This window comes from Theileria equi, chromosome 3 (assembly GCF_000342415.1).
Source record: "Theileria equi strain WA chromosome 3, complete sequence".
NCBI classification, from domain to species: Eukaryota; Apicomplexa; class Aconoidasida; order Piroplasmida; family Theileriidae; genus Theileria; species Theileria equi.
The window spans coordinates 652,263-680,103 of record NC_021367.1 but is presented as its reverse complement, the minus strand read 5'-3'; the positions used below and the strand labels follow the sequence as shown (position 1 = coordinate 680,103).

The window sequence follows — 27,841 nt, the reverse complement described above, 5'->3', positions numbered from 1 at the left end:
TTTAATTTGGAACGGCTCAGAAAATAAAAAGTGTATTTTCGCAGAGAGTTACTCAAAGAATAATTCCCATTTAATCTCCATAGAAGTTACAAGGGCTGAAACGCTTGAACCGAAATTTTTTGAAAAGTCCACTTCTTGGAGAGAAGTCAAAAGGGAAGATTATTTCAGAGTTCTTGATGAGATGAGAGGCTTATCACTATAAACGCTTCGAGAAGCGACTTCTACCTCTGAAAGTACGGCGGCTAAAAATTCTCAAATGTCTTGATTTTTAAAATGGTGAAGCAATCACCCCGCAATGCGGGCGCATGCACAGTTAATGCAGTATAGTTGAGTATATCTGCCATATGTACTTGAACTTTTCAAGTTTAACATTTACTATTCATGTGTTTAAGGGTGGATGTTTTGCTTGTTACAGGTTTTTTATATAATTGGCTTCCCTTTAAAGTGGATAAAAAATACTGCTCTATTCTTCTCTATCATCTTCGCTATCCTTAATTCGTACATTTGCTTTGCCCTTTATGCTATCTGAAATGATTTCAGAAAAAAATTTGGAAAACGGCGCAACCTCTAGAATGGAAGGTTGAATCTTTTTTATGGTTCCATCGAGGATCATTTCACATATTTGTTGTGTAGTGTAGCTACTCTTTGTTTGTTCCTTATTTCTATCCAAGAACTCTAATATCTTTTTAAATAGTTTATCATCGGTAGTTGCGGTACCAACGGCATAATGGTTGCATAACAGAGCCAGCTCTTCAACCTCATCCAAAATTTCAAGAGACTGCAAATTTTGTATATATATTACAAATGTGCGGTAATAGATGGAGAATTATGAACCATGTGTTAAGCTGACAAATATGACAATAATGCGTCACCAAGTTTATGTGTACTAGAGATGAAATAAACTTACCCTAACACGACGCATTTCTTCCTCATCTATGGCGCGGTTCATGATATAATTCATATCCTTAACAACAATATGTTCCCATCCAAGACTCTTATATCTATTTATCTGGTCCTCTATCGTTGGATATTTTTCGGTACCGTGAATTCCAAGTCCATGACTCCTGAATCTCGAAACTAGGAGTTTTCCAAAACTGTCAAATGTAGATATGGGTTCCATGTAAATGAAGCATGACTGTTTTGCACAGTCTCTTGCGTACTTTATAACTTTATTCGCTGCCTCTGCTTCAACATAAACCAGAACTAATTCGCTGAGGAATATTGTAGGAAGTTCTCTAGAGAAACCATATTCTTCAAGTTTCTTGAGTTCTTCCTCGTGTGACAAATCAATGGGAATCTGAAAATTTGTGTTTTATTATGATTGATTTTGTCAGTATCCCCGTCATGAAATGATTATAGTGGTTAACTGTGCACATTTATGACCTCAAGGAAGAATATTTCCGGATTAAATGGAGCTAGCGTAACCTCCGTATTTATTGATCAATTTCACATCTCTTGGTAAGGGATACAATATCGTAAGTTACAATGTACAAATCTAATACGTTATTATCCACTCATTACAAAAATTCATGGTATAAGAAGCTATTTTATCATTTCTGAAAGCTTTTTTTGAATGTGCTCCTATCTAAATCCTTCAATTCTCTATTCACATTTTCAAAACAAAGGAAAGCAAACTCTCCTGCTAGCCTCCTAATGCGTAGTTTTAAATCCCCAGAGTTTTCATTGAAATATTATTCAGAGAGTAAACAATAATTCCGTCCAGAGCAACTATATCCTGAAAGAATTGTGCCATCAATAAAAGAGCAAGGCTAGCCATTGTGTTTCGTATCCATAGTTGAAATACACATTCCTCGAGGTCATAGACGAGACTTTCCAGAATTTTAAATCGGGGTTATGACGTCCAGAGTTTTATTCATAAATAACTTACCATACGGTATTGGTCTGAATATGCGAGACCGTCTCTATACTCGAAATTAGTGAACATTTCCATGGCCTTATCACATTTACTGACAAGTGCATTTTTCTTTTCCAACTGAGATCGAAAGTCTAATTCGAAACAAACGACTCCTTTGCGATATCCTCCATATTTTTGAATAAGCCAAAGTGATATTGTGTCCATTCCACACCCAAAATTTACAAACTGCACCTTTTCTGAAAACTCTGCTATGCAGAGATCGATAAGCTTCCGAACACTGTAAACCCGGAGGTAGTACACTAAATATTTGTGTGTTGTGTATATTGTTTGCATGTGTATTTATTCGGAGAGCTGACATCAGAGGAGCAACGGTATTCACTGAGACTTTCCATGTATGTACTGGGAAATTTTGCATCATGCTCTTTCCTTTGTAAATTTTTGAGTAACATTCCAACCGCATTGTATAATTTACAGTTGAAGTGAGATTGTTGTATACTGTTCATTCTTGGAAATATAGCATCCTGTGTGTTCTCAGTGATTCATATCTACAAGTCTCCATAACACTAGTTACCTATTTTCTAGGATATTGATGTTTTAATCCTATTGTGTTTGTAATGTATCCAACTGTCTTTGGTTTATTCTCATCTATTGACCCTATTATCTCTCTATCCATTCTCCATTATCAAAGCGATGGTCAGTATTATCACTAGTCTTCAATTTTAACGAAGAGGTACTAGAATGTACTTTAGCACGTGAAAACCTTCCTGAGGTGCTTCTGCAGGAAGCTCCGTGCCATGGTATATAGTGGTACTTTTAAAGGCTTACCAGTTCTCATTGCATTTGAAGGATCAGGAATCATCGTGTTTAAATTTAGTTGAAACCGTGTAGACTCTAGTATTGCACTTGTGATTGCATGGGCATGTTTTACATCTCAATCACAACTACGGTGACATTCCTAGAGATCGGATTCCCTGGTTTATTCTTTAACCATTGGGGTATTTTTAGACTATAAAGATAATTTCTGTGGTGATTCTTTACGTATTCTAGTCTATGTGGTAGTAGACCGTTTTTAGCCCTAGGGGTTAATCACGTAGGGTCTGTCTTCACCATAATACTGATACTTTTTACCGTAAAGTCTCCATTATCCTCTTATACGTTTAACCTCTTTATTTAGCTGGGAATGCTTCCTAGTGATGCATTTGATGGAATAATCGGTAAATTTGTCAGATTTAGAATCTCAGTCTCATTCTTGGCTTCCACGCCTTTAGAGTTCTTTCACGAGAGCATGCATCCTTATCCTCCTTACATTCTCAATCTAGACTCAGCAAGAACTTAGCGTTAATCCTCCATGATTAGAGAGTGTGTCTTCAAAACTCTGAGATCCATGAGAATCTCAATGCGACCAAAGGGAGCACAAAATAGTGTATCCAAGGTCACTGCATGGGACACAGTCTAGCCATTCATCAGGAGTACTTCTTATGGCCAAGGGATGGTCTCAATCTGCCGACCTACGATCAGTCTCTTTGGTTGTCAACTCGATGCTCCAGATCTCGCTAAAATGCAGACTTACGGAAGTTTAGAAGTGGATTTTCCTTTGTTCCAGGTAATATATGCTCGATAAAATCGTCATCATAGTAACCAGCAGCCACGGATGACCTGTTTGTGAGTGTATGTGTAGATTCGGATCTGTGTGAATCATATCCTCAGTTTCCCTCGCTATAAACGGACAATTGTCACTACTTACTTGTAAATAATGGTCATATTGCCTCTATAATGAGGGAAATGGCAGAGAAAGGGACAAACTGCTCCCATAAACTAACCTCTTGCTGGAAATGGCCAAGTGACCGCTATGCTTGACGGAATCACGGGACATTTTGACCGAGTGATCGTGTAAAGGGTAGTTATATAGATGGTATATAAAACATTTTATAACGACTGAAGTCGAGCCACCGAGCGGGTGATTGTGATGTCTACTCTTCCTCGTTAGCTTCTTCCTCCTCAGAAGATTGCGAACCTATAAAATTTTCATGAATGAGATGAAGTAATGGATGTGTAGATGATCAACCAAAATGTGTACGATGACGGTAAGTGGGATGTGTAAAGGGATAGATGATAAATAGAGACAAGGGAAGGGAAACATACCTTCGTCCTCAAAGTCTTCGTCTTCTTCATCGTCATCTTCGTCCATTTCCTCAACGTCGAGTGGAAGATCCATCTTTTCGGACTCCTCCAGGCTCTTGATCTTGATGTCACGAGATGTCAAATAGGCATTCAAGTGCTGCAAGTTTTGTGTTTATCATTTATTTGGAGAACATCCATTTTCTCATTCAATCATCCAAAATGGCATTCTTTAGATCTTTTTATATTCCAAAGAAAATGTGATATGTCACTTACCTCAAATTCTGCTTTATCTATATTGGTGAATTCATATTCCATTCCACCCTTCATTGAAATAATCACTGCAAAGAAACGATTCTGTGATACAACTCCAGTCCTGTTGAATTCGACAGAGACGATATCCTCAAATCTGCAAGTAAAGGATCTAGAACCAGGCAACAAACCTAATGAAAATAACGGGTTTAACAATGAACAAGAGCGATCTGTTGAGTGGGAACAAGTGGCCACTTGTAGCCTTGTATGTGCAGGAAAACCCGGAATCACCCTTATCAGATTTAAAGTCTCCTGGTACAACGATTGATCTGTTTACCAATGCACCAAATAAACGAGAAACAACACTGTAAGTTTTCCCCTCCAGTGTCTTTTCTAGTTTAAGTGCCTCCGTTTCCTTTTCATCCAAATTTAATTCAACTTGCAGTTCATCGTCCATGTCAAACTGCATTACGATGTATGGATATCTCGTTTGTCCCTGTCTCATTGGCTGATTTAGGCCAAGAATAAAGTTGATATGCGGGCTATTTGGTTTTGGAAGTAAAAACATTCTCAAAATGTTGCTAAATAGCAAGGTATAATCGTAACTCTTTCCGTGGAGTTTGATACTCTTTTTGGTAAATTCAATTTCATAACGACCTCTAGGAACAATAAGAGGAATGTCCATAAGCAGGGCAATCTTTTCGCTCTTGAGTTCATCCAATCCAGACTTTAATAAAAAGGTCTGTTTTAGATCTTCCAGTTGTACCTCAAAGTCTTCAGAATCTGTTTTGTTTGGTACACAGAATCTGATTTCTACCAAATCATCTACGCTGTAAAGATTTTCATTGCTCTTGAGTTCAATGGCTAAATCTGTCTTTGTTGGTATTGTTGCCTGTAATATGGAAGTAGCATCAATCTCTAGTCCAGCATTTGATCCAATGTTTAACTTGAATGTACTATTCTCAAATTCGTATGTACCCCAATGCCAACCGGTGCTAGATACTTCGTCCTTGTTTACTTGTATATTGTAGTGTGTTTCGAAGTGTTTTTTAAGCTCCAGATGGTTCTGTATGTAGATGTTTGAAGTGTATGAATATATGTATAATGGATGATTATAAAAGCAGCCCGTGTTGTTCTAGATTGTCTATAAAGTATAAATGTAAAAGTGTGTTGGATGGTATAAGGTATTGTCCATAAGTGTGTTTTGTCGCTCTAAAATATACAATTTAGTAATCCAAAAGGGAATTCCAAAGGCACCTTCTTATTACGGTAGAGAGCGTTATCAAAGCAATATAGTCAAAATAAATCTTGAGAGATTTGAAAGGAGTAGACAGACCTTTCCTAGCAATACTCCATTAGACCAACTACTCAGTACATATTCCCTAGTCTCCCTACTGGAGAATCCATAGTCTCAAATCTGTCTAACCCAAGGATCTCCCTTATAGCGATTATAAAGTTTCCATCCTCCAAAGAATGTTGCAGCGCTTCCGGCAGTTCCAGCAAAAAAGTATCCAATAGTAGCAACAAGAGGAACTTCAAAACCAGTAACAGGAGCAGGTTTAGGAGTAGGAGGAGCAGAAACAGGAGGAGGTTGAAGAGCTTCAGAATCAGCTTCAGCACCAGAACGAGCTTGAGGTTCAGAAGCGGGAGCACCAGGTTGAAGATCTCCACCTTGAAGAGTATTACCTTGGTTATCAGATGAGTCAGCAGTACGTTGTTGTTGAAGAGCTTTAGGAGGTTGAGCAATGTTATTTTGTGGTTCTTGATTTCCGTATAAGTCAAAGTTGTTATCACCTCCTTGTTGCACGTCTAGTTTAAGCTTTGGAGGTTTTTCCAGTGGAATAATCTGAGAAATAACATTGTCCACGTCTGAAGGTCCAAGGTTGTTATGCTGTCTACTTTCTACTAGATCTTGGATATCGTTACTACCATCATTTTGAGGCACAGATATCCATTTTTTCTTGCCTTTACATTTAACGTCCAAACTATTTTTTATGGTCTTTAGAGCAGTCCTAAGGGTGTTATCAAGGTATGCTTGTTCTGGAGATCTAGTAGTTAGTTTACCAGAAACGCTCTTCCATTCATCATTTTTAGCCTTCTCATACCAGTTATGACCGTTCTTATCCTTAAAATAGAGTAGTAAAGGTGTACTGCTACCACCACAAGTGAAAACATATACTATTACGCTCTTAACACCTTCCACAGGTGCAACTTCTGGTATAAAGGTTTGTCCCTTACGTTTAACTGTAAACTTATTGATTTTAAGGTCCTTTCCAATCATGTGCTCATAAGCAGAATACCCTTTCATAGGAGGATAATGGTAAGAGGAAACGTTTATCATTTCTCCGCCGTTAGGGTTAAGGTCGTATGAATCTCTACTGTCAAGATGTATAGTGACTCCTCCAGACCTACTAGCAGTAGTTCCACCTCCTTTGGGGGCTTCTCTTCTAGCATCAAGACCATAAACTTTAAATTTAGTACCATCCACAAGTTCAAGAGCTAGTGGAACTGCAGTTTTGAGAATCTCATTGGCAGTATACACTCCAACTCCACCGGCTATAGCTGATCTGCCTAGTACATAACCAACAGTCCTACCGACAGTTTTAGCTGCTCCCAATAGTTTCTCATTTCCCTCTGCAGCTCTACCAAGGGCTTGAGGACCAGTAGCAGTTTGAGATGAGGATGGACTAGAACCGCTACTATAAGATCCCTCTTCACTACTATTTCCAGAACTACCACTAGCAGTATCAGCAGGAGTAGTTCGTTGAACTTTTGCAGCTATTGCCTTCTCTCGTTCAGCCTCAGCTATCTTTTCTTCTTCTTGCATTTCCTTTTCTAATTCCTGTTTTAGTTCATCTGGAGTGAGTGGATCGCCTCCAGGACATTCTTGCAAACCATTACAACCAGCTTTTCCTAGTACTATACTTAGTTTCATCCATTGTCTACAATTAAGTCCATCCTGTAAGTGTTTTTCCGTTATGCTATTATGGATACCACCTATCCATGTCCACTGATCACTAGCACCTTTCTTGTACCAACCTCTTGCTGCAGGGTTTCTAGGTGAGTCAATATATATAAGAACCGGATCATGCTGGTTGCAATGGAACACATAAACATTATTTACACCAGAGGTTGGAAATGATACTCCTAAAAGCTTTATATTCTTCCTATTCCAACCATCAGCAGTATGATAAAATTTAATACCGGCAAGATCGTATCCATCGCTAATAGAGTGTTTGTAGTATGAAGTAGTCCGTGCAAGACTATTTACTATGATATCTCCTTTAGTAACAGATATCCTAGCATCCTTATCTTTATGATCGCTGCAACAATACTTAGATCCATTAGTTCGGTTACGTGATAGATCCAAAGTAACATTGTTATATCGTTTGCATAATACCTCGTCAAGTTTCTCTGAGAGTTGTGCGGTAGGCTTAGGGTCACTTTCTATGTCTTCGTAGAATCCATTGTTATCACGACCAACTTCTCCCCAGTTATTACCACTTGAATCTTGACTTTCATACCATTCTGATCCTACTCCACCCTGTTTTAGAAATTCAATCATAAGGGGTATATTATCACTACCGGGATATGAATAGAGTATTACTGCGTCAATCGGATCAGTGGGAGGTGAAATGTTAATAGGACTACCACGCAAAGTTACTCTAGATATTTTTGTATCTCTACTCGTACCACCACTAATATCTTTAATGATATATGCTGTAGTAACATAATCACTCCCTGGAGGTTGTTTGGAATTAGAAGCTTGTTCCACCGTTCTAGTCTTCTGCATACAATCAGCCTTAGGATCTTTGAGAAGATCACCTGTATGAGAGTCCTTTATATCAAATACAACAGCATTGTTCTTTTGGCAGTTATGTTCATCAAGTGCTTGTTGTTCACTCAGGTGAGATACCAGACTAGTTATCCACAAACTGGTTCCTTTACTATAGTATTTGGTTTGGGAGTTACCATTTTGCTTAATTCCAAGCAAGAGTGGTTTATCTGGTGCTCCATTCCAAAAGTACACAGAGACACTATATATGGGATTTTTTACTCCTGCTATCTGACCTCCACCACCGGATAGTATCTTGTCTAACTTGAATGGTTCTCCATTCTTACACTGGTGAGTAACCTTAATGAAGCCTTTTGTTGGAGTGTTTGGCTCCCTTTTAGCAATAATACCAGGAGGTTTATCACGACAGTGGCATGTTTCTTCTTTGTCGCCGCATTTGTTCTCTAGCTTCAATGTTAGTGTGTTTCCTTCTCCTGTACTCATCCTCCATGTTCAAGTAATGACTGGGCATCCAAATTTAAAACAGTATCACTATATGCTACATTTGGATAAAGTACCTCCTCCATTAGTCCTCATTCCATTCATCCTCCCTCTTACCACTAGCTCACCGTCAGAGAGACTATCCACAGAACAAGGGGAGGAAGTATCAACACAGTCTTCAGTAGTACAGTATGGAGCATAAAGAGTTCACCATACGTCGAACTCATAATCCTCACATCTTAGGATTTCCATCAACTAGTTGATATCACATGGGCTGCTTCTAGTTCACAAACACATCTAATCCAACGTACCTTTTCGGTAAACCCATCAAATCTGAGTACCTTGTGTCCCTTTGACTCATTCAACTCAATCCTCAGTTGGTAGGTGTCTATAAAATTTGTGCAGACTTGTGGAATACCTACTTGAATTGGTCTTTAGAAATGCAATTGTAGATATATCCGATGACCTGTGCTGGATAACATCACCAGTACGCTTGTTCTTCCATCCAAATAACTCGCTTGAAACCTTGAAGGCACCCTGAAAATTGTTTTAGTATTGCGTGAGAAGTTAGCAAATTTGCTGTCGCCACAATATCCACAGGTTTATGTATCAGAATAATGAGTACAATAGTGGGACATAAGTGAATTCCGAGTGAGAGGTTTAGATACAAGGAGATGCTCCATGGGAATGCATAGGCTTCCATCCTTGGAGTGACGAGCAAATCTCCCAATGCATCTACACCCTGCCATATACCATAATTGGTTCCTTTGTACATCCATAGTCATGGAGAAGATGTGTTTACGCTCCCTTATGGGCATAGGATGACATAAATGCAGGAATCTCGTAGGGACCAGACACACACTCTTGTCTTGGCCTCATAGATTAGTCACATTTGCGTCATTCCCCTTGTACTTGGAACAATAACGTCTCATACATCTAATGTTGCCTAAAATTGCGTCTTCTGTGTGTGTCGGTCATTCTGCCCATTTAGAAGCTCACAGACACGGCCGGTAGGCCACTTTTGCCATCTCCATAGCCTTTGTACTCTTTCACATGACATTTACCGTTGATAATATTTGGCATAAAACAAGAATCATCCACAAAACTTACAAAATCTGCGACGTCTGGTCCCTTGATGTTTCCAAAGGAAGAAATGCTCGTCAAAGTTGCCATTTTGTCAATAAAAACTTTTCAGAGGTCAATGTTCCTTATAAAATATAAAAGGCGTGTATAACCTGTTATTTAAAATGAACGCGTAGATTCCACGGGATTTTACACACTACACCGCCTGACGGGAACGGACGAATGGAAGCTGCCGTCGGATAAGCTCGCAAATGTGCAGATGGCAGGTTGTAACACTTGTCTAGAATAATGTCTCGGATAAAATGGGCGGATAAAGCCTGCCAATGAGCGTTTGTACGACCAGGAACTTCTATGGAGGACCAGAGTGTAGAAGATGGCAAATCCCGCCAGGCACTCGAATGTAAACGTACGATATTAGCTATGGAAAAGGAGGAAGAAAGTGGAGGTCCTACAGATTCCTCTTCCTCCACACACTCCCGAAGTGACGATTTGTTCTAGGAACCTCTCTGTCACGAGTCCATGTCGTGGAAGTAAAAGGGTCTAAATGAAGCGTTAAACATCAGACATGCAAATGTAATAAATCCATGGTGTAATTATCTAGTAGGTGGCAAAGGGATGTCTCTTGCCGTCTCCCATTGTCAGCGCCTTTCCACTGAGTTCCCTGTCCCCAGGAACTACCATAGAGCGATCGCCTGAAAGCTCTACGGTGCACACTCATCCGGTTTACAGCAATAACCGCTCATCTACGCTGACCCCAAACCACCACACGGGCAGCAAACTCTCCTCGGTACACGGACACCGCAAATACAAATAACTGGTAAAATTTTACTACACTATCCGTAGATTCTCTGTGGCTTTCCCATGGTGCTCTTGATGGTCAAACCCTTGACATTGTTCCAATTCTTCTTGAGAAGAGACACCAAGTAGTTTATGGACAACAAGATGTTGTTGCGCAACTGCTCGTGAGTCATGCCCACATTTCCAACAGCGACACCCATACAAAGAACCTTCTTGAGCTGGAACTTGACGCTCTTTTTAATCTCGTTGATCTTGTCCTCCATCTTGTCGCTGTGGAGCAATTGGGTAGGGAATTTACCAGCCTTGTTGAGGCCTGGACCCAAGAAACGAGGAATCTGTGGAAGCAAAGCCTGAGAGGCAAGGAAAGCATTGTAGTTCCTTGCAAGCTTCTTGACCATGATCTTGTTCCTGTTGAACTTTTTGATACCCTCCAAATCGATGTAATCGACGCCCAAAGCCTTGGCTTCGTCGCAATGAACGGCGTCACCAAAGACACAAATCTTCATGTTCTCCTTTGGGACGTTTTGGAGAACAACGGTACCAGAGAAACGCTTGTCACGCTGAGTATCGTAGTCCTTTAGGGAAATTTGGAGCTCTACGGTCTCCAGAAAGTTACGCTTCTTTGTCTGGGACTGCTCCAAAATTGCCGAGATGGCCCCGTTTAATGTATCCATAGAGAGCTTGCTGTAATGGTTTGTATGAGATGTATACACGAGTTCACCGTAAGGTGGATGAGCATAATGTGAGCTATAGAATAGTGAACATGGTGAAAAGGGAGTTTGAGCCTGACCAAAGGGTATCAAGCTGTGTATGCGACCTAGGGAGTCTGCCAGGAGCAACTAACGATTTCCGAGCGTCAAGCATCCGCAATAGAGCCTGAAACTCTTATGAATGATTACCCAAAGGACGGAATGTAATGTCCAGAGTACCCTGTCGAACAATGACATTCAGTGACCTACAAGCCGTAAACCAGCGGTGATACTCTCAGGTCCTCTGCCATTAATCCGCCATGTTTCAGTAGAGGTAACAGTAGTCCATGGCTCAGCCAACGATGCATTCGCTCCAACGCCACGAGTCTCTAGAGATACCTAGGCTCCTGTTTGTTGTTCAGGCTCCCTTCATGCTACGCATTACCGTCGCTCTAGTCCCTCGTTCTGCTCGGGACTTATACCCGTCTCGCTCATATTCTACCCATTTTTCCTCACCAAGTTTTGCGTCCCACGCTCCGGTATCAAGACAGAATGCCAAGTAAAAATTCGGGTAAATGAAAACTCACCTCATTGTGGCTAATTTTACATGTACGAGTTGAAAAATGGAACAGAAATGAAAAATTACGATAAAGTAGTAAAATTAAATCCAAAGATTCTAAAAATTATCCTAAAAGACTCTGAAATGGGTCCTTGGACGGTCACTATACAAGACCTGTGGGGAGGCAACTCGGCCCTTGGCGTGAGAAACCAGCCGACCCTGGCAAACTCACTCGTACCTCTGCTGTCGAGTTTCTGTCACTTTGAAGCGTATTGTCATGTTGGTGGAGCCTCATCCCTCTGTCTAGGTGCTGCCAGTGCGACTGGTTGGCACCCAGGGGTAGCGCTGTGTAACTCGATGTCGTTTGACAATTTGTCGTCTCCCCGTCCTCACATTGCCATATGGATGTCCTACAGAGTCTATGCTCGTCGTAAAACCGTCAGGTGTACCTCCACTCCGGTGACTAACGAGCGGTTGTGTGGAATCCTTGCCGGTTAGCCAAATTCTGGTTTCTGTCATTACGTTCCATTCTAACAGGATCTTATGACAATGGAGTGTGTGCGGAGTGGATTTCCTCCGGGAAACTGCCCAGCATCCACCCTGTCTGGAGGACTACCCTTGGCGCTATTAGCGCGTAATTGATGGGTGTTACAGATTATGCAATGTGTTTTGTATGATGGATAAATGTATTGATAGAGAAGCAAGTGCGTAGGTACAGGAAACGCTCCGGACCCACTCCTCCCCCTGGTCTCCCTAGTTACACACTTTAGGCCAATTTCTGCATTGAATTCTTCATGGTATGATCGTAGGACAAGTATGGAGAGTTGCTGCAGACTCCACTAAAAGGCCTAGGGCCAGTGGATCCGGTTGATCAAGGAGTTTGAGAGAGGAAAATCCGAGGCCCCAATCCCATGCTATTCCACCATATACGTTATCCTCGTGTTGCTAGTATGATACACTGTCGTCTGTGGAAAGTAGGGATGACCGGTAAACTCTGGATGGGCTCGAGCGACTGCTAGTCCGGGAAAGGGGGAGTCTGGCAGTCGCTCCGGTGGCTACCGCCATGGCAAAGGCCTATAATCGCTATTCAAATCTCCAGTGTGCGGCGGTTAGCTCACATTGTGGCCAAACCTCTGCCTACTACGCTCCTGCCGTTTACACCTTGCAGTGTACTCTCCGGAACCCCATAGCTACGACATCGTGTTCCCGGGGGTCCACCATACAAGCAGCTGCTTGGTCCCTCGGCCATTTCCATTTTACCACAACTCCCAACGCAAATAAGACCTACGGATTTGTAGACTTACGAAAACGACCAAAATGACAAGCGACGAAGGCGAAAAGAAGCGTCCACGCGTCACAGAAGGTTTGTTTTGCGTCTTATCAACAGTGTGGTGTTGTATCTGTCATTTTTCCGACTGCTAATTGTAACGTTAACCGCTAGACCCACTGCCAGCTCTAGTAGATGCACTGAATATTAACCTATAGAGGAAGAGGAAGAGGAGGTTGAAGAAGAGGCAGGAAGTGAATGTAAGTTTGTAGGTATAATGGGAACGTTGTGAGTTTGCCATGGGTAGATGGATTTCACGACCAGCTACCATGTCTGGAACGTGGAAGAGTTGTGCGGATTCATTCCTCGGGTACCGAGTAGTTTGTTCCCACTAAAACTCTGCAATTGCGTGGGCATGCTAGTGGTTATGCTCGCTATGACTCTCATTATTCACTAAATATAAACTTATAGCTTCTGGTGAGGCTGTCGCACCAAAGAGGAAGTCTGCCAGGACTGTGATTAGGAAAAAGTACTCCTCAGAGGAGGAAGACGTTGACGACGAAGAAGACAGTGAAGAGGAAGAGGAGGAGGAAGAAGAAGAAGATTCTGATGAATTTGATGAGAACGACGAGGAGGAATATGAGGTAAGAATCTTCTATTCTATTAATGCAGTGCATACTCCATCTTGTGCACCAAACATAAACATGTAGGATGATGACTAAGTCGCTAACTGTCCCTAAATTTACTGGTATAAAATTCTAATGTATAGAGTTTGTGCACAGTATTTAGTTATCTAGTAATTTTTGAAGTTGTCTAGTGGACTATCCATACTGATCATTCTGCTCACACCAGTTGAGAGACTGTAGAGTAGGATGAATTAGATAGAAAGATTGTGGACGGAGAGAAGGAAGTATGGACTGCCAGTGATGATCAAGTTTGCTATCTCTGTGAATACTACCCGAGGGTACATCTGGAGAGATAAAGTTACATGTCAGGAAGAGTGCGGAAACATTTTCATTTCTTTGCTTTGATAAAGCAGATGGTAAATGGAAGATAGAGTAAATTATACCCCTGGAATGAATTATACACCTAAAGATGGTAGGGGAAAGCTACACATTTAAACTGGTAGAAGCATATTTAAATAGACAACTGTAACATGTTTTCACTATCTGTACACGCCATATGTATCATTATAGCCTATAAATAATATAGAGTAGGTCTCTATAATCCTTCCTCTTACAACTTGGAATGATGAATGATTCTCCCCGGAATCCTATGACCGTTCTAAATCCATGAGACCAATTTGTCTATTCGTAAGGGACTCTCAAGAATGGTAGATCCTTCGCAGGTACCCTAAAGTCTCTCAGCGACACGAGGGTATAGAACACGTGATGATCATTGTTATCTGAAAGTGTTTTGTGTGTAGTCCATGAAGAATGAATAGGCGATGTCGTAAGTTGGGGTATGTGCCGCCACTTTTCTGTTCACAACATTCAGTCAGTGTCATTAGTTGAGTAGAGTCTTTATAGGATCTCTGAAATGGAGAATTAGGCAGGAGACACCTTACACGTTTTGAGCGTTAGCCGGTATGGCCAGTATAGAGACACTAATGCAGCTTTATAAGGATGAAGAGTAGAGTAAAGGATGATTAGGATGACGCTAGCACAGCTGAACGGAAGCATGATTTTTGAATCTTGGCTCACAGCAAGTGCCGGCCTAAGAGTAGCTGCTGGGCTACACACTAATCTCCCAGGGGTTCAGGTAACAAAGTATCAGCGGATTCTGTACACATGCAGAAGTGTATCAGTAGTTGTAAGTTGTTCATAGTTAAGCTTCTGATGGAGGATTTATCTGTCTAAAGCAAAAAAGATTCCTCCTCTTTCTGAACATCATAGTACTGTTTACACATCTTTCAAAGCTGCTTCTGATGCTGAAGGATCTCCTCCTAAAACTCCTGAATGTCTTGCCGCTACTGGTCTAGGATCATGGTCAATCTTGCGACAATTCCTCTCATAAATATGCTTATAGTTCTAACGAAAACATTCATCTTATCATCCTTCCAATTGTATTCTATACAACAGTTCATCCATTAATCCTTTAATAACATTCATACAGCACCGACGATGAACACTCCCCGGATGGCATTTATATAAATCTGTCAACATTTGAATCCTATGGAAAAGACATGCTATGCTACGACAAAAATTACGAGGGTTCCATATACTTGCATGCAAAAAGGACATTTGTGCCATTGCTTCCGGAGCAGGAAGATGACGTTTCCACGGATGGCGAAACAATGTAAGTTTACGTCTGCCACAAAACAGTTCTATAGGTTTAAGGAGAAGAAGGTCTATGATGAAATTATAGAGTACCAAATATTTGCTCCGAGCATAGGCTTCCTTCCACTTGATAAGGCTGACGGACTACTGGCCCAGGTAACGTTTTTTATTTCTCCTAGTAAAATAATCAATCAGGTAGCAAATGCTGTAATTTGTCACATTGGATTTGAGTTCAAAACTGATGAACTTATATGGTCTGAACCGGTGCAGGTTTGAAACATTCATTTTGTACAAGATTAAATAGGAAAGCAAGTATGCAAGATCGCTCGTTCAAGTGGAGAATCCCGTGCAAATATCACATTCTGATTTAAAATGCAATCGTTGTGGAGCGACTAGCAACTTGTGGTTGAATCTTTCTGATGGCTACGTTGGCTGTGGCCGCAAATACTACGACGAAGGTGGTTGTATGGATGGTTCAGAAGGTGCTGCAATTCTTCATTATCGCGTATGTTGCTGTATCCTGCCTATAAATTTTACAGGAAACTGGATCCGTATTTCATCTTGTCGCAAAAATTGGAACAATCACTACAAAGGGTGCTGATATTTACAGTTATGCATCGGTTTGTTTTGTTTTCAATGCACTTATATTGACATGCCAAAAACTCTACAAACTCGTTTAGGATGAGGACAATCTCGTTTCTGATCCCCTCTTGGATAAGCATTTGGCACATTTTGGTATTAAACTACAGTAAGTAGCTATACTTGCTAACGAACATTGTGCAGGCTCTTGGAAAAAACTGAAAAAACGACCATGGAGTTGGAGCTTGAAACGAACCAAAATTATGACTGGTCTGATATTATTCCATCGGAAAGTCTATATACACATGGAAAGGGGCTTGTAGGAATTGAAAACCTCGGCAATAGTTGCTACCTTAGTTCGGTAATTCAGGTTGGTAGATTGTATGGAGAAATAGCATCTTTAGGTCATGGCGTCAATTCCAGAGCTTTCCGATTTTTTTGTAAAACATTTCAATGATATCGCAAGCAATATACCGCCGAATAAAAAGGCATGTGACGATGTAATTTTACAATTTGCCAAAACTTGTGTTTCCCTCACTACTGATAGACGTCTAGTCCAATTTTTGGAAAATGTAAAGGGTTATAAGGACAAGTGTTTAGAGTTGGGAATTCCCTACGTGGAGCCTCCATGTTTGTTTTACTTTAAAATGTACAATACTGTGCAGGTCTGACATGCAGTATAAAACCTAGGATGCTAAAGTACTCTCTTGGAAGGCATAATTCCACATTTAGTAACAATGAACAACAAGATGCTGAAGAGTTTCTTAGCTTCTTTATCGATTTGCTATGCAACATGGAGGGTCAAGTAAATTAACGATGCAAGGGTGATGTTCCTCTCGACCTCAAGTCGCTCTTTTTCTTTCATGTGAGTTATTTATCCTCTACAGTCCTACTGTATGCACGTCAATAAAATTATATAGACACGGCAAACGATACTCTGTCAAGGGCTAAAGAAGATCAATCACACGGATAACGAAACACACATTTTATCTCTACCATTGGTTCAAAATTTGGACGATTCCAGTCACGATTCCACATTTCCACTTACCTTGCAGGTTTGTTTTGCCCATCAAAGAAATCATTTTTAGGCATGTTTGGACTTGTGGACAAATGATCAGGATATTGATTACATTTCGGAGACTGATAGAAAGAGACATCACGCAGTCCTAAAGAACAGCTTGATTACGCAACCGAAATATTTGATTCTTAAACTCGAGCGCTTTTATCTCAAAAAGGATTGGACCTCTGGGAAGATCTTAAACCCCTTTATTATACCGGAAACTGGCATAAAGTTTGATTTGTACAATGAGAATTTATATAGCGGATTTGACTATAGTGTAGAGTATACAAATGGCAAAGCTACTGCGGGAGGTGGTTCAGGGACTGTCTATGGAGATACTAGGAAAGATGGAGGATTATTATCAGAAACTAAAGGGTCTCAAGAATAGTCCGACCAACCAACTTTCCAAAGAGCCTCTTAAGAGTTTCTTAGTCCTTCTACTCCATCCTAATAGCATCTAAATACTGGCTTACAGATATTCTTCTAGCATCCGCCAATAGGCAGTACCAGAGAGGCACTCCTTCGTCGGTGTACATATCCTTATTAGACACCTCTAATTCCACTATAAACCCACAACCACTTCCATCCTTCCTATACCTAAGCCACTTGATCGATAAAAATCCCTGAGGAGTTCCAAATCCTCCTCAGTTCCTATACTCTGGTGTTCCTCCACAGCTCCGGCATCTCTACCCATCAATGGTGCCAATGTCAGTATAAATCGCAACTATAACACAAACAAACCGATAAAATGACAAAAACTCGTCCATAATAGTAGATTCTATCGCAGGTGTGTACCATGGCGACGAATTGCGCCTGCAAGGGCAAAAGTCGCGAGCTTTTGACCGCAAAAATAGCTCAAGAAGGTTTAAAATGTTTAGGTAAATGCAGTAAATGTAATGAAAACGAACCTGTTATCAACTCTAGGGGCAAAACGTGCAGGGAATGCTTCATAAAGTTTGTTTCTCGGATTTTCAGGTCAAACTTACGCACAAAATGCATAGAAAAGGGCGAATATAAAAGGAACTTTGTCATTTTAGGCGACAGCGGCATCAATACTGTCACCTTGCTTCACATGCTCCTCTGCAGGAACAACGACAGGGACATTAAGTTGTCTAGCGAGGTAACTGAGCATTCTGGCGTAAATTGTAGTTCTAGAAGGCAAAGACTTCTCTCAGAGACCATGGAAGGTCAGCAAAAGGAGCCCAGTAACAACCAATTCAACGACGAGAGTTGTACCTCAACCGTCGCTAGCAAAGGAAACCTAGAAACTAGAAAGGCTGGTAAAGTAGATAGTGACACCTTGAAGAAAGAACTTGAGAGAATAATATCGCACAAAATTGTGAGTGTAGACGATTTGACGCTGGCATCAATTCTGCATGTAAATCTCATCGGAGACCTTTCCACAGTTTCCAAAAGTTTTACTTCCGTCATTAGTTCGACTTTTTCATCAGTACTTGGCGCCGACGTTTGTCCCGAAAATCTGATTGATGAGAAATATATTGTACAGAATATCGTATTAGGGTCCGTAAATGTTACTTGTCTAAACTGTTGCTACTTTCTTCATGCTCCACAAATTGGTGCCAAAAAGGAGGAATGCCCTGCAGGCGATGAATATAAGGTAGATGCGAATGAAATGGCCCACACTTGCAATGAACGATGTAGATTGTTGCAAACCAAACTCATTCATCTCTACAAAACAGACAAGGACGGATACACTCACATTTCAAATATTTTAAGGAATAAAAATACAAAGGAGTATATATCCCGAGAAATTACCGGTAGTATATACGTTATGACCCCTGAAACGCAGGATAATATCTGCAATACCATCCTCTTTTTAACGTGTACAGGAAATGGAGGAGTGATGGCTTGCAAAACTGCATTTTCAGATAAACATACGCTAGATGGACATGCTACTCTAGTTCGGCCCCTAAAGAGTATTAGTAGTAAAGAAGTTGCATTTTATCATCGACTAAATGGATTATCAGAACGTAATTTTTTCTATGATGGTACCAGTAATAGCGTCGACCAAGGGTTTACTACAAGACGGGTTGATGAGCATCTTACCTCCATGATGGATTGTATAAACAGCTTTACGACTTACATCAATAACATCCATCTCAACACATTTCACAACATAACAAATGTTACAAACAAGCTGGTACAACTTCCAATGTCCGAAACCAGTAAGTTTAAACCTTCATTCACTAAACATACTCCCTCATAGGATGCAAAGTGTGTGGAGAAAACAGCCCTGGAGATCCATCGAATGGAACAATGTGTGACGTCTGCCTCTTGTTTTGTAAAAGGAATCTAAATTTCAGGGATTTAATTAATGTTATTGTCAAGTTTTGAATCGCATGTGAAACAAAAACGTTCACACATGAACTTGCTACCTCGATCCAAGTGATGATTCTAGACCGAGTCTAACCTTTTCTTATTCACCTTTATATTTTCTACAATTAGTGCTTGTATGCGTATTCTTCATCGCTAAAGTACTTTTAAAAGGCTATTCATCTCAATGGCTCTTGGAAAGGAGTGGAGAGATTTGGGAGATGTAGGAATAGATGTGACCAGAATAAGTCGTGAAGATCTCGAACAATTTACAAGGATCATAGCAACATGGGAGGTTGGTGTTTTTTGGAAATTCTCATTTCATTAATGTTCAGGTGGTTAGAATTGTTGAGAGGCGGAGGAAGGTTATCTTTGGACTCATTGACTTTATAGCAAGTGAGTTAAGAATTTATACGAGTTTCAGTGAGAAATATTTATATACAGACTCAAAACCGGTATCGGGGGAAATATCACCAGAGTTTGATGAGTGTGTTGAGAAGGGAGTAAATGAAGGACGATTTTTGTTCAATGAGCTCATGAGGATCTCTGGAATGCTGGAACGGCATTATAGGATGCAGGAAGATCTTTATTGCACAAATAAGATGGAAGGTTATGAAGAGGATCCGAGGGTAAATAATGGGAGTCATGTGGGAATCAAGTGCAAATACAGGAAAGGAGAACGAAGAAGAGTACCCTTGGTGATGTTCAAAGACTATCTCCTTCTAGATATTATAAATGAGGGTTCAGTAGGTAAGGTTTTCGAAAGTGTGAATAAAAACACTGGTCTTTTCCATGCCGTCAAGTTTATTCCAAAAGGGCCAAATCGTGATGACTGTGTAGCATTTGATAGAATTGTCGATGAGGTTATAATATCCCTCAAACTAAACCATACAAATATAGTGCGTACCTATAGTGTCTTGGAATCTGTAAATTCTGTAATGCTTGTAATGGAATACTGTGAACATGGTGACCTGATTAGTTTCATCAGGAAGCACAGTCCACTCCCAGAACACACTGCTAAAAGGTTGTTCAAAATGATACTTGACGGTGTAAAGTACATGCATTCTCTAGGGATTTGTCACAGGGATCTCAAGCCTGAAAATATCCTACTGGCATCGAGACCGGAACGAGGAAATTTTTGTCATGCCATTGCGGATGCCATCAATCCATCCACATTCTCCTTTGAACCTGCTCTAACAACATTTAACAGACCCTGCATATCTAAAAGAAATATTATGCATGCAAAAGCTCATGTTTCTACAAGGAACCTCGCAGAAATGTATATTTTGAAGATTGCAGATTTTGGGACAGCGACAGTGTCTAGCGAACACGGTCACGTTGATCTGGTTGGGACGATGAGCTATGCGGCCCCTGAGGTATTAAGTTGTTCGTGGGAAATTCCATATTCTGGGAAATGTGCTGATTTATGGAGCCTTGGTGTAATTTTATATGCAATGGTCTTTGGTCAACTTCCTTGGAACGCAGAGCTGGCAAACGTCGGTGAAGCATTTAAAACTATTGTAGAGACTAGAATCACATTTCCAAAGGGTATAAGTGCAAACATGAAGGATTTGATCTCAAAACTGCTCATCATCGATCCAAACAAACGTGTCACTCTCGAGGATGTTTTTAGGCACTGTTGGTTTAGGGGATTTACGATTCTCAAGAGAATTGACAGAGAGAATGGCAATGACAATGTTACGGTAAAGGACGGATCGTCATGATCATATGAGATGTTGTACTAAGGATAAGAGTAACACTGAGTGGCGCGTTGGCAAGCTACCGAATTGTCAGCCTGCTGATTTAGATAACTATTCAATGGAGCTTCAGGAAAAAGCACTGCTAATAATATCAGTTCTGGCTCTGGATAGGCTATACTTTATCTCAGGACACTACCAATGATGTCTTTGAATCTGGACAAAGTAGTAATAATGAGAAATACGCCCTAAGAGTGACTAATGGACCTAGTGGTAGGAAACTACACCTGTTACACTCACACCCCAAGTTCTGGAACACCCAGAATGGCAGAAAGATAGCCCCTGAAACCCATGGAATAGATGTAATGACCTGCTAAATTTATAAAGCATCCTCTGGAAATTGGCTAGAATGATCTCTTCTAGACGCCTCTTGGTAGGGCTCTGAAACGAGTACATATTTTACCCAAATGAAAATATGCAATTGTTTACCATAATTTCTCATCATTTACAGCTTTACATTATGAGTATCTCGTCTGTATTTTTGGATTTTAATGCATGACTTCCTAGTGGGGATATCCACGCTCTTTACATTAGAAGGAGCCTTCAGTCCATAATTCTTCCAAATTGGACCGTTCAGCTCCACGAATCCAGCCTTCCTCATCAACACAGGCTATAAGAATCCTGGCAGGCTCCAAAGAGGGTACTTCCACCGCATAGTTTTACGAGCCGAGGAGGAATAGACGATTTCTGGGCGATTATCACAACACATTTATGTACATTGCAAGAGAGCAGAAGGGGACACTCAGGAGTACATTTTGTGTTCCTCTGTTGATGAACAGGAGGAGCTATCTATACACAGAAAGTGCTATTGTTCATTATAGGGGTCAATCTTTGCCTTTACTTGGTGAGTACTCGGTGATTTATACAGAGTGGCCTTTGGCTTATTCAACAATCACACTGACTATACGAGAAGATTCTCCAAGCCATGGCTACTCATTTGGGAAGGGGTGGAACCCGTAACAGGAAACGCAAGAGAGAGGATGGAGGAGTTGCTCTGGATGTTTCTGCCCCGGACTCTTCTCTTGCGACTACGCTGGTAAGAAGACCCTATAACATCGTTACGGAGATACACAAGGCAAGGGAGGGCTACAGGATATCCTCAGTGGTAGAGGATGGAGCTCCCATTTGGACCTCTTCCGATGGCCATTCCTGTGACCACGTCGTCGTAATAGTTGGAGAAAACAGGGCACCGACCCATCTCATTCTCTATTTGACCGATGGAGGCTTTAAACAGGACTGTTTGTACTATGAAAAGAGGAAGAAATGGGTAAGAATCCAGGAAGAAGACTTTTATAGCAAATTCCATGCCATGGTTATCATGAAGCTACTTGCCCTTTCCATTTCATTTGACACGAGAAAAAAGTACAACCCAAAGATACTATACGTCAACAAGTCCTCCAAGTTTCCATTTGCAGTATATGCTCCAAATAGTATATGTCGCATAGAGCGAGTTAACTGCGAGGGTTACACGATTTGGATTGCATCAGCTAATGATGAGAGGTGCCTTTACATTTCCCTATATCCGAGGGATACTCCCACTTTGGCCTACCTGGTCATTCACTCTTTGGGTGAACTCAAGGGTCTCTACTACTCCAAGATGAGTGGGTCATGGAAATCGGTTGACAAGAATGGGTATCTGGAAGACTTAGCCAAGGCTGGCTTTGACAGGTCTAATTTTAGCAACAAGATAACTCTGGACATATCCAACGTAGACAATGATCTGGTCTACACTTATAGATACAATGTACATGAAAACATTACGTACATGTACACTACACTCCCCGGTTACTCACTTGATAGGATAGTTGAAGGAGCTACGATAATCTGGAAGGCCAAGGACACTGAACGATGCACTTACATCAATGCAATAGCCAAGAAGACGGGATATTTGGGGTTATTTATGTTTACGACTGACCCTACAGGTCGTCGTAAGAGTTTATACTTTAGAAAGGTTGGTAAGGAATGGAAACAGGTTGACAGGAATGGGTATTATCACATTCTCGTAAATGATGATTCTTCAAGGTACACCCACCAGGGTGACGGCAGAATCATCATGAGTAGTTTTAAGAATAGACAAGGCCTACGGATTGCAACATATGCCTCCAGAGTGGAGAACGCCAAAGGTGATGTCATTTTGATTCACGGGTTCAGATCATTTTTCATGTCAGAATTTTGCATGCTTGACATGGAATGGAATTTGGAACGGTTCGAATATCCGTCTATTCCCTACGTTGACGGGATCTTTATCAACCACTGGGACCACTTGTACCAAACTTCTTCGTCCATTGCAAGATATAAGCATCTCTTTAACTATACAAGTCTGGATGGGTTAAACGGCCTGGACGTATTACCGGAATACATTTACAAGTACAGTTTCGTAGAAGCCATCAACAGACTGGGATACAATGTCTACGGCTATGATCATCAGTCCCAGGGTCTCTCTGAGGCCATTAGCGATTTAAGATGCTATGTGAACAATTTTAAAGACCATGTGCATGACATCCTACAATTCATTAGCATTGTAAAGAGAGGTAAATTTGGAGATCCTACCCAAACCTATGATGAAACAATAATCTTTGAGAACACTCCTACAGGTAAAAAGACATTCTTGCTAGGATTTTCAATGGGAGGAAACATTGCAGTTCAAGCTGTACAAGAATTTCACAAGCATGCAAAAGAGGGGGCGAGGCTTATAGACGGCCTAATTTGTACGTCTGCAATGCTTAATTTGGATCACCATTTAAACACCCCTGTAAAGAGATTATTTAGGAAATTGTCCAAGATATTAGAATGGATAGTTCCAAAAACGTTTAATCCCTGCGAGAATATAGAAAACTATGGGGAGTCGTTTGACTTTATAATGAGATTTATGGACCCATTTCACTATTCTGGAAAATGTACTATAAAGCCATATATATCACTATTTAATGCATGTGATGACGTTAACAGGGAGGATAATGTGGTAAACTATCCCAAGGATTTGCCGACACTATTTGTGCATACTACACGCGATTATCTTTGCGGAGTTCAGGGCCCTAGAGATATGATGGCTAGACATTTGAGGGGGAGAATAATGGCCAAACTTGTGGAACTCCATGGAAGTTGCCATTATTTGAACGCTTATCAATCGGTTTCCAGCGTCATGCCGCATATCGACAAATGGTTAGAGGAACTGTCTACAAAACCATCACTTTCTGGAAATGAAGTTTCAACCTCCGGCGAGTTGTGAAATCAACAACACGGCGATTTTGAGCATCTCAGTTGCCTTAATGCAGTAATATTTTAGTTCCTATTCTTGTACGTGCCTAGAGTATGGTCCGAAATGTGTAGCTCCCAGGAGCCACAGGAGGATCCTATGGAACGCTATTCGGGGGTTGTTTATGAAATTACTTACTATAAGTATGACTTATGTCCATTATCTGGTTCGATTTCATAATTGTGGCAGGTAAAAGAGGCGATGTCGTAAGTCGGGATAATTATCACCACTAATCTCCATTATTTTCTCAGCCAGAGGAATTTTCTTCCTAAACCCACCATTTTCCGTTCATAATATTCAGTCAGTATAATTAATGTATGAGGATGTTGTAGGTGTAAGAGTATCATGGAAATAGGCAGGAGTCTCTTACACATTTTGGGCTATGGCCAGTACGGCTAGTAAAAGCCACTAATGCAGTTTTTTTACACACTAATACTAGGTATAGACATAGTTAGAAGGCTAGTACAGGAAGATCTTTAAATGAGGAGTGAGACTGGAGATTGGTATTCTATGGACTAGGAATCTGCAGTGTACCCTCAACGGAGAGTCTATACAGGGCCCTTCTTGATGGCTAAAGCTGGAATGGATCCAGAGCTAGTGTTATAACTGCAAGGATATTTATGTCCATTCATCTCCACTTCGTCTCAGCGGACTAGAGATGGTCAGAATAAGCCTGTTATGGGAGAGAGTGTTGGAGAAACTTTTTATATGTTACATAATTGGTGGACTGAACTGGAGATAATTGCACATTTAAAGGAGATGAAGCATACATACTTAACAGTGGTACAGGTTATCCATATATGGAAGCTCTGAACACTCTACTAATGCAGTTTTAAGGGTCATGGTTAGTACACACATGATTTGAAGGAGGTAAGCAAGTCTCTTCTAGACAATCTCTAGGCTCTTCATACCTGCCAGATTTTTGAATGCAGTCTGACACAGTCAAGCTGTGAGATTTCAATCTCAAAGTATTACATACAGTGAAGTATGGAGCACTAATCTATCTTTTAATGAGAAATTTTAGGCTTTTAATTTCGTCATTTACTAATTATACCAAAGTCTTCTTCAAAATAGTATTCTGAGTGAACTGATAACTAACTTCCAGGATTATGGACAGATCGGGATAACATATCAACTGATAATTTATCGTGGAAGTGATTTTACCCGATAATACAATGTCACCTTATAGAATGGTAATTTGAGATATGCGTGTTATCTATGATAAACCAATTGACATAGGCTTACTTTTAGAACTGTACTAGATGCATAAACAGACGAATAACATGAATGAGTACAAATATAAAGCATAATGCACATCTTTCTCACAACAACGTTCTAATGGCGGAACGGTGTACCTATATCCCTGGTGGTCAGTATGAAGAAGAATCCAGCGCACTAGTGTGTAATGCCATAGAGAATCCATAACTGGAATTCTTTCAGTCTACCACATGAACGATTTTTTAAATGGATAGAATAATGATATAGCAATGAATGAGAGATAATATTGGATAGTGATTGATAAAAATGAATGGGAGGCTGGAAACAGGTGTATAGATTAGGGAGCATGCAAACGTCAAACTTCCAAATTTAGACGACATATCTATAGTACACACGATTTAAGCAAAATTAACACTAGTATAATGTTGAAAAGGATCCAATTTATTGCCTGAAGATACTTGTTATTACACAGGTAAATGGGGTGAAGGAACTAGAATCTCAGGGTTATGGATATAACTAGAGCATGTTCCACTAGGGTAATCACGGTGGCCATACGGTCAATATACCATGAGTATGGTAGGAACTCTCCATAACCTCCTAGGAAGTATTTGTAAACAAGAGACTCTTGGACATGACCTCTTCCTAGTCGCAGATTCCGTTGACTTAATGAGCGATAATGTATTTTTCTAGTCTTCTTTGGACTAAATGTATATTATTTTGTTCGATTAAAAAGTATTGGTTGAAAGGTGTGGAAATTGTTTTATGTGTACAAGCCTAGTAAATGGCAGGAGTAACGCGCAATGAAGGGGGAAACAGACTTAAAAAGAGTGGAGAAAAGTACTATTATGACGGTGCCCAAGGAAGGATATTCGTTGAGAACACGCTTTTTAAACCCTATCCTTATAGGAAGATCACTCACTCCAGAGAATGCGGAAAAATAACCGAGATTAAGAAAGATGGAAGGATTCTAGAGGGTTTTGGAAATTTAAATGTGGATAGTGTCTCGTCCTACTACTGGACGGGTGATTATCTTTGCCAGACTCCATTAATTATCCAACTTAACGATGGCTATGACTTTTACGTTTTTGAGGATGGTGATAAATGGAAAAAAGATGATAGCATACTTTATGCCAATTTAAGAGAGCACTTGGACAGGCAAAACTGTAAGAGGAATAAAGCTCATCATGTTAATATGAAAAGGAAGAAAATTCCAAGAAATTACAAGTGCTTAACTAAAGGTTGTGGTGTAGAGATTGAGGAAATATTCACACCCTATCAGGATTACGCTCAATCTTTACATAAGATTTCCGATGGCTCGCTGACTAGATTTAATGAGAGTATTATCGAACAATATGGACTTCCATCCCTTGAGAAAGTCAAGGAGGTTTATGTCTTCTTTTATCCTAGAGCCAGTGGAACTCCTTTTTTGATGTACTTTAAGTCGATTGGCAAATGGTATAGAAGAGATGATAACGATTTGACAAAGTGGTATGAAATGATGGATGATTATAAACCTAAAGGTGATGGAAAGGATAAGGAAATATTTGAAAAGTTTTTCCAAGAAAATGTTCCAAGAATTACAATTGACGCAGATTATTATACTACGGACGGAGGTTCATACAGGGTAGATAATAAGTATGACATAACTGTAACAAAAAAGACAATTGGAAAAGACTTTTACCAGTTTACTCATTCTAGAGGGGACAAGAGACCATTTCTAATAAAGATGTTCTTAAGAATGGGAAGGAGCAAGGTGTGAAATTTGACGATACTCTCACCAGTTTGTCATTTTTCTATCTTGGGGAAGATCCAAAGGGTAAGGATTACCTTCTATCTGAAACACTTAAGCACAGAAGCAGCAGTAAGTACATCTACTACTTTAGTCTAGTTCCCCCGAAATTCCCGTATGCTGTAGCCATTAAATCTGTTACTAGACCACCAGACGGTGAGATTATTTCGCAACTCAAACTAGCAATTGAAGAAGCAAAGTCAAGCGGACGTAAGACTGATATTGTTGACACGATAGAAACATCAGTAAAAGCTACCGCTTTTACCATGTTAGGAGGTGCTGTATGATATGGTGGTTGGAAAACGTTTATTGCATTACTACCACTTTTATAATCTAATACAAGATATACTCTACCCCTTGTATTAGAGGTCATTTTCAGTAACTTTAAAGGGAAGTAACTTGGTTGTCCCTACTATAACTAGAAGAGCTCATTTTGCTTCAAGTGAACTCCGTGCTTTAATCATCCAGACATTTCCTGGATGAATGTTAAGGAATGTCTTGTGTTCCTACGTACTTAATCTGAGGACAAATCACTAATGCAGTAAAATCCGCCAGTAGGCAGGAATATACATTTCTGTGTACCCTTGCGGTATTTTGTTTTAATTCAGACCCATCGTCTGTTACTCAAATTTTAATCACTGTACATTTATA

The 27,841-nt window shown here is 40.4% G+C and overlaps 10 protein-coding genes across 10 annotated transcripts, besides 1 other annotated feature; 6 read left to right on the top strand and 4 right to left on the bottom strand.

The window, feature by feature from the left end:
• Positions 1 to 422: 422 nt before the first annotated feature.
• BEWA_003310 (leucine carboxyl methyltransferase, putative) lies at positions 423 to 3,813 on the bottom strand. The gene is made up of 5 exons (XM_004830532.1): positions 3,697 to 3,813; positions 3,447 to 3,532; positions 1,889 to 2,175; positions 908 to 1,297; positions 423 to 778 (listed from the first exon to the last, which is right to left on the bottom strand). Exons 1-5 carry the CDS (start codon positions 3,747 to 3,749, stop codon positions 464 to 466), a joined length of 1,131 nt encoding a protein of 376 aa, XP_004830589.1. The 5' UTR covers positions 3,750 to 3,813; the 3' UTR covers positions 423 to 463.
• A 2-nt stretch (positions 3,814 to 3,815) lies between these two features.
• Positions 3,816 to 8,525, bottom strand: BEWA_003300 (structure-specific recognition protein family member protein; the record flags this gene model as incomplete). The annotated part of the gene is made up of 5 exons (XM_004830531.1): positions 3,816 to 3,890; positions 4,019 to 4,154; positions 4,271 to 4,403; positions 4,438 to 5,312; positions 5,673 to 8,525. The coding sequence occupies 5 exons, from the start codon at positions 8,523 to 8,525 to the stop codon at positions 3,847 to 3,849; spliced, it is 4,041 nt and encodes a 1,346-aa protein (XP_004830588.1). The 3' UTR covers positions 3,816 to 3,846.
• Positions 8,526 to 8,773: 248 nt separating this feature from the next.
• On the bottom strand, positions 8,774 to 9,301 carry BEWA_003290 (hypothetical protein; the record flags this gene model as incomplete). The annotated part of the gene is made up of 3 exons (XM_004830530.1): positions 8,774 to 8,910; positions 8,945 to 9,059; positions 9,191 to 9,301. The coding sequence occupies 3 exons, from the start codon at positions 9,299 to 9,301 to the stop codon at positions 8,774 to 8,776; spliced, it is 363 nt and encodes a 120-aa protein (XP_004830587.1).
• A 1,115-nt stretch (positions 9,302 to 10,416) lies between these two features.
• Positions 10,417 to 11,792, bottom strand: BEWA_003280 (60S ribosomal protein L1, putative). The gene is made up of 2 exons (XM_004830529.1): positions 11,680 to 11,792; positions 10,417 to 11,087 (listed from the first exon to the last, which is right to left on the bottom strand). The coding sequence occupies exons 1-2, from the start codon at positions 11,682 to 11,684 to the stop codon at positions 10,439 to 10,441; spliced, it is 654 nt and encodes a 217-aa protein (XP_004830586.1). The 5' UTR covers positions 11,685 to 11,792; the 3' UTR covers positions 10,417 to 10,438.
• Positions 11,793 to 12,968: 1,176 nt separating this feature from the next.
• Positions 12,969 to 13,628, top strand: BEWA_003270 (hypothetical protein; the record flags this gene model as incomplete). The annotated part of the gene is made up of 3 exons (XM_004830528.1): positions 12,969 to 13,014; positions 13,137 to 13,178; positions 13,390 to 13,628. 3 exons carry the CDS (start codon positions 12,969 to 12,971, stop codon positions 13,626 to 13,628), a joined length of 327 nt encoding a protein of 108 aa, XP_004830585.1.
• Positions 13,491 to 13,522: a microsatellite.
• Positions 13,629 to 14,562: 934 nt separating the features above from the next.
• BEWA_003260 (ubiquitin carboxyl-terminal hydrolase, putative) lies at positions 14,563 to 17,224 on the top strand (the record flags this gene model as incomplete). Its single annotated transcript, XM_004830527.1, has 12 exons — positions 14,563 to 14,687; positions 15,034 to 15,216; positions 15,251 to 15,353; positions 15,393 to 15,467; positions 15,502 to 15,702; positions 15,737 to 15,817; positions 15,878 to 15,945; positions 15,981 to 16,146; positions 16,181 to 16,406; positions 16,442 to 16,581; positions 16,697 to 16,831; positions 16,865 to 17,224. The coding sequence occupies 12 exons, from the start codon at positions 14,563 to 14,565 to the stop codon at positions 17,222 to 17,224; spliced, it is 1,863 nt and encodes a 620-aa protein (XP_004830584.1).
• Positions 17,225 to 17,632: 408 nt separating this feature from the next.
• Positions 17,633 to 19,191, top strand: BEWA_003250 (hypothetical protein; the record flags this gene model as incomplete). Its single annotated transcript, XM_004830526.1, has 2 exons — positions 17,633 to 19,022; positions 19,064 to 19,191. The coding sequence occupies 2 exons, from the start codon at positions 17,633 to 17,635 to the stop codon at positions 19,189 to 19,191; spliced, it is 1,518 nt and encodes a 505-aa protein (XP_004830583.1).
• Positions 19,192 to 19,357: 166 nt separating this feature from the next.
• Positions 19,358 to 20,894, top strand: BEWA_003240 (protein kinase domain-containing protein; the record flags this gene model as incomplete). The annotated part of the gene is made up of 3 exons (XM_004830525.1): positions 19,358 to 19,465; positions 19,506 to 19,566; positions 19,615 to 20,894. The coding sequence occupies 3 exons, from the start codon at positions 19,358 to 19,360 to the stop codon at positions 20,892 to 20,894; spliced, it is 1,449 nt and encodes a 482-aa protein (XP_004830582.1).
• Positions 20,895 to 21,852: 958 nt separating this feature from the next.
• Positions 21,853 to 24,156, top strand: BEWA_003230 (hypothetical protein; the record flags this gene model as incomplete). The annotated part of the gene is made up of 1 exon (XM_004830524.1): positions 21,853 to 24,156. The coding sequence occupies one exon, from the start codon at positions 21,853 to 21,855 to the stop codon at positions 24,154 to 24,156; it is 2,304 nt and encodes a 767-aa protein (XP_004830581.1).
• A 2,026-nt stretch (positions 24,157 to 26,182) lies between these two features.
• On the top strand, positions 26,183 to 27,160 carry BEWA_003220 (hypothetical protein; the record flags this gene model as incomplete). Its single annotated transcript, XM_004830523.1, has 1 exon — positions 26,183 to 27,160. The coding sequence occupies one exon, from the start codon at positions 26,183 to 26,185 to the stop codon at positions 27,158 to 27,160; it is 978 nt and encodes a 325-aa protein (XP_004830580.1).
• Between the last annotated feature and the right edge of the window lie 681 nt (positions 27,161 to 27,841).

What these genes read in the sequence shown, in the direction of transcription:
- BEWA_003310 (XM_004830532.1), bottom strand. Translation starts at nt 3,749, where the DNA reads ATGTCCCGTGATTCCGTCAAGCATAGCGGTCACTTGGCCATTTCCAGC. An exon ending in TTGGCCATTTCCAGCAAGAG is followed by an intron (nt 3,533 to 3,696) that starts GTTAGTTTATGG and finishes ACTCACAAACAG; the next exon opens with GTCATCCGTGGCTGCTGGTT. An exon ending in AAATCCACTTCTAAACTTCC is followed by an intron (nt 2,176 to 3,446) that starts GTAAGTCTGCAT and finishes ACAAATATTTAG; the next exon opens with TGTACTACCTCCGGGTTTAC.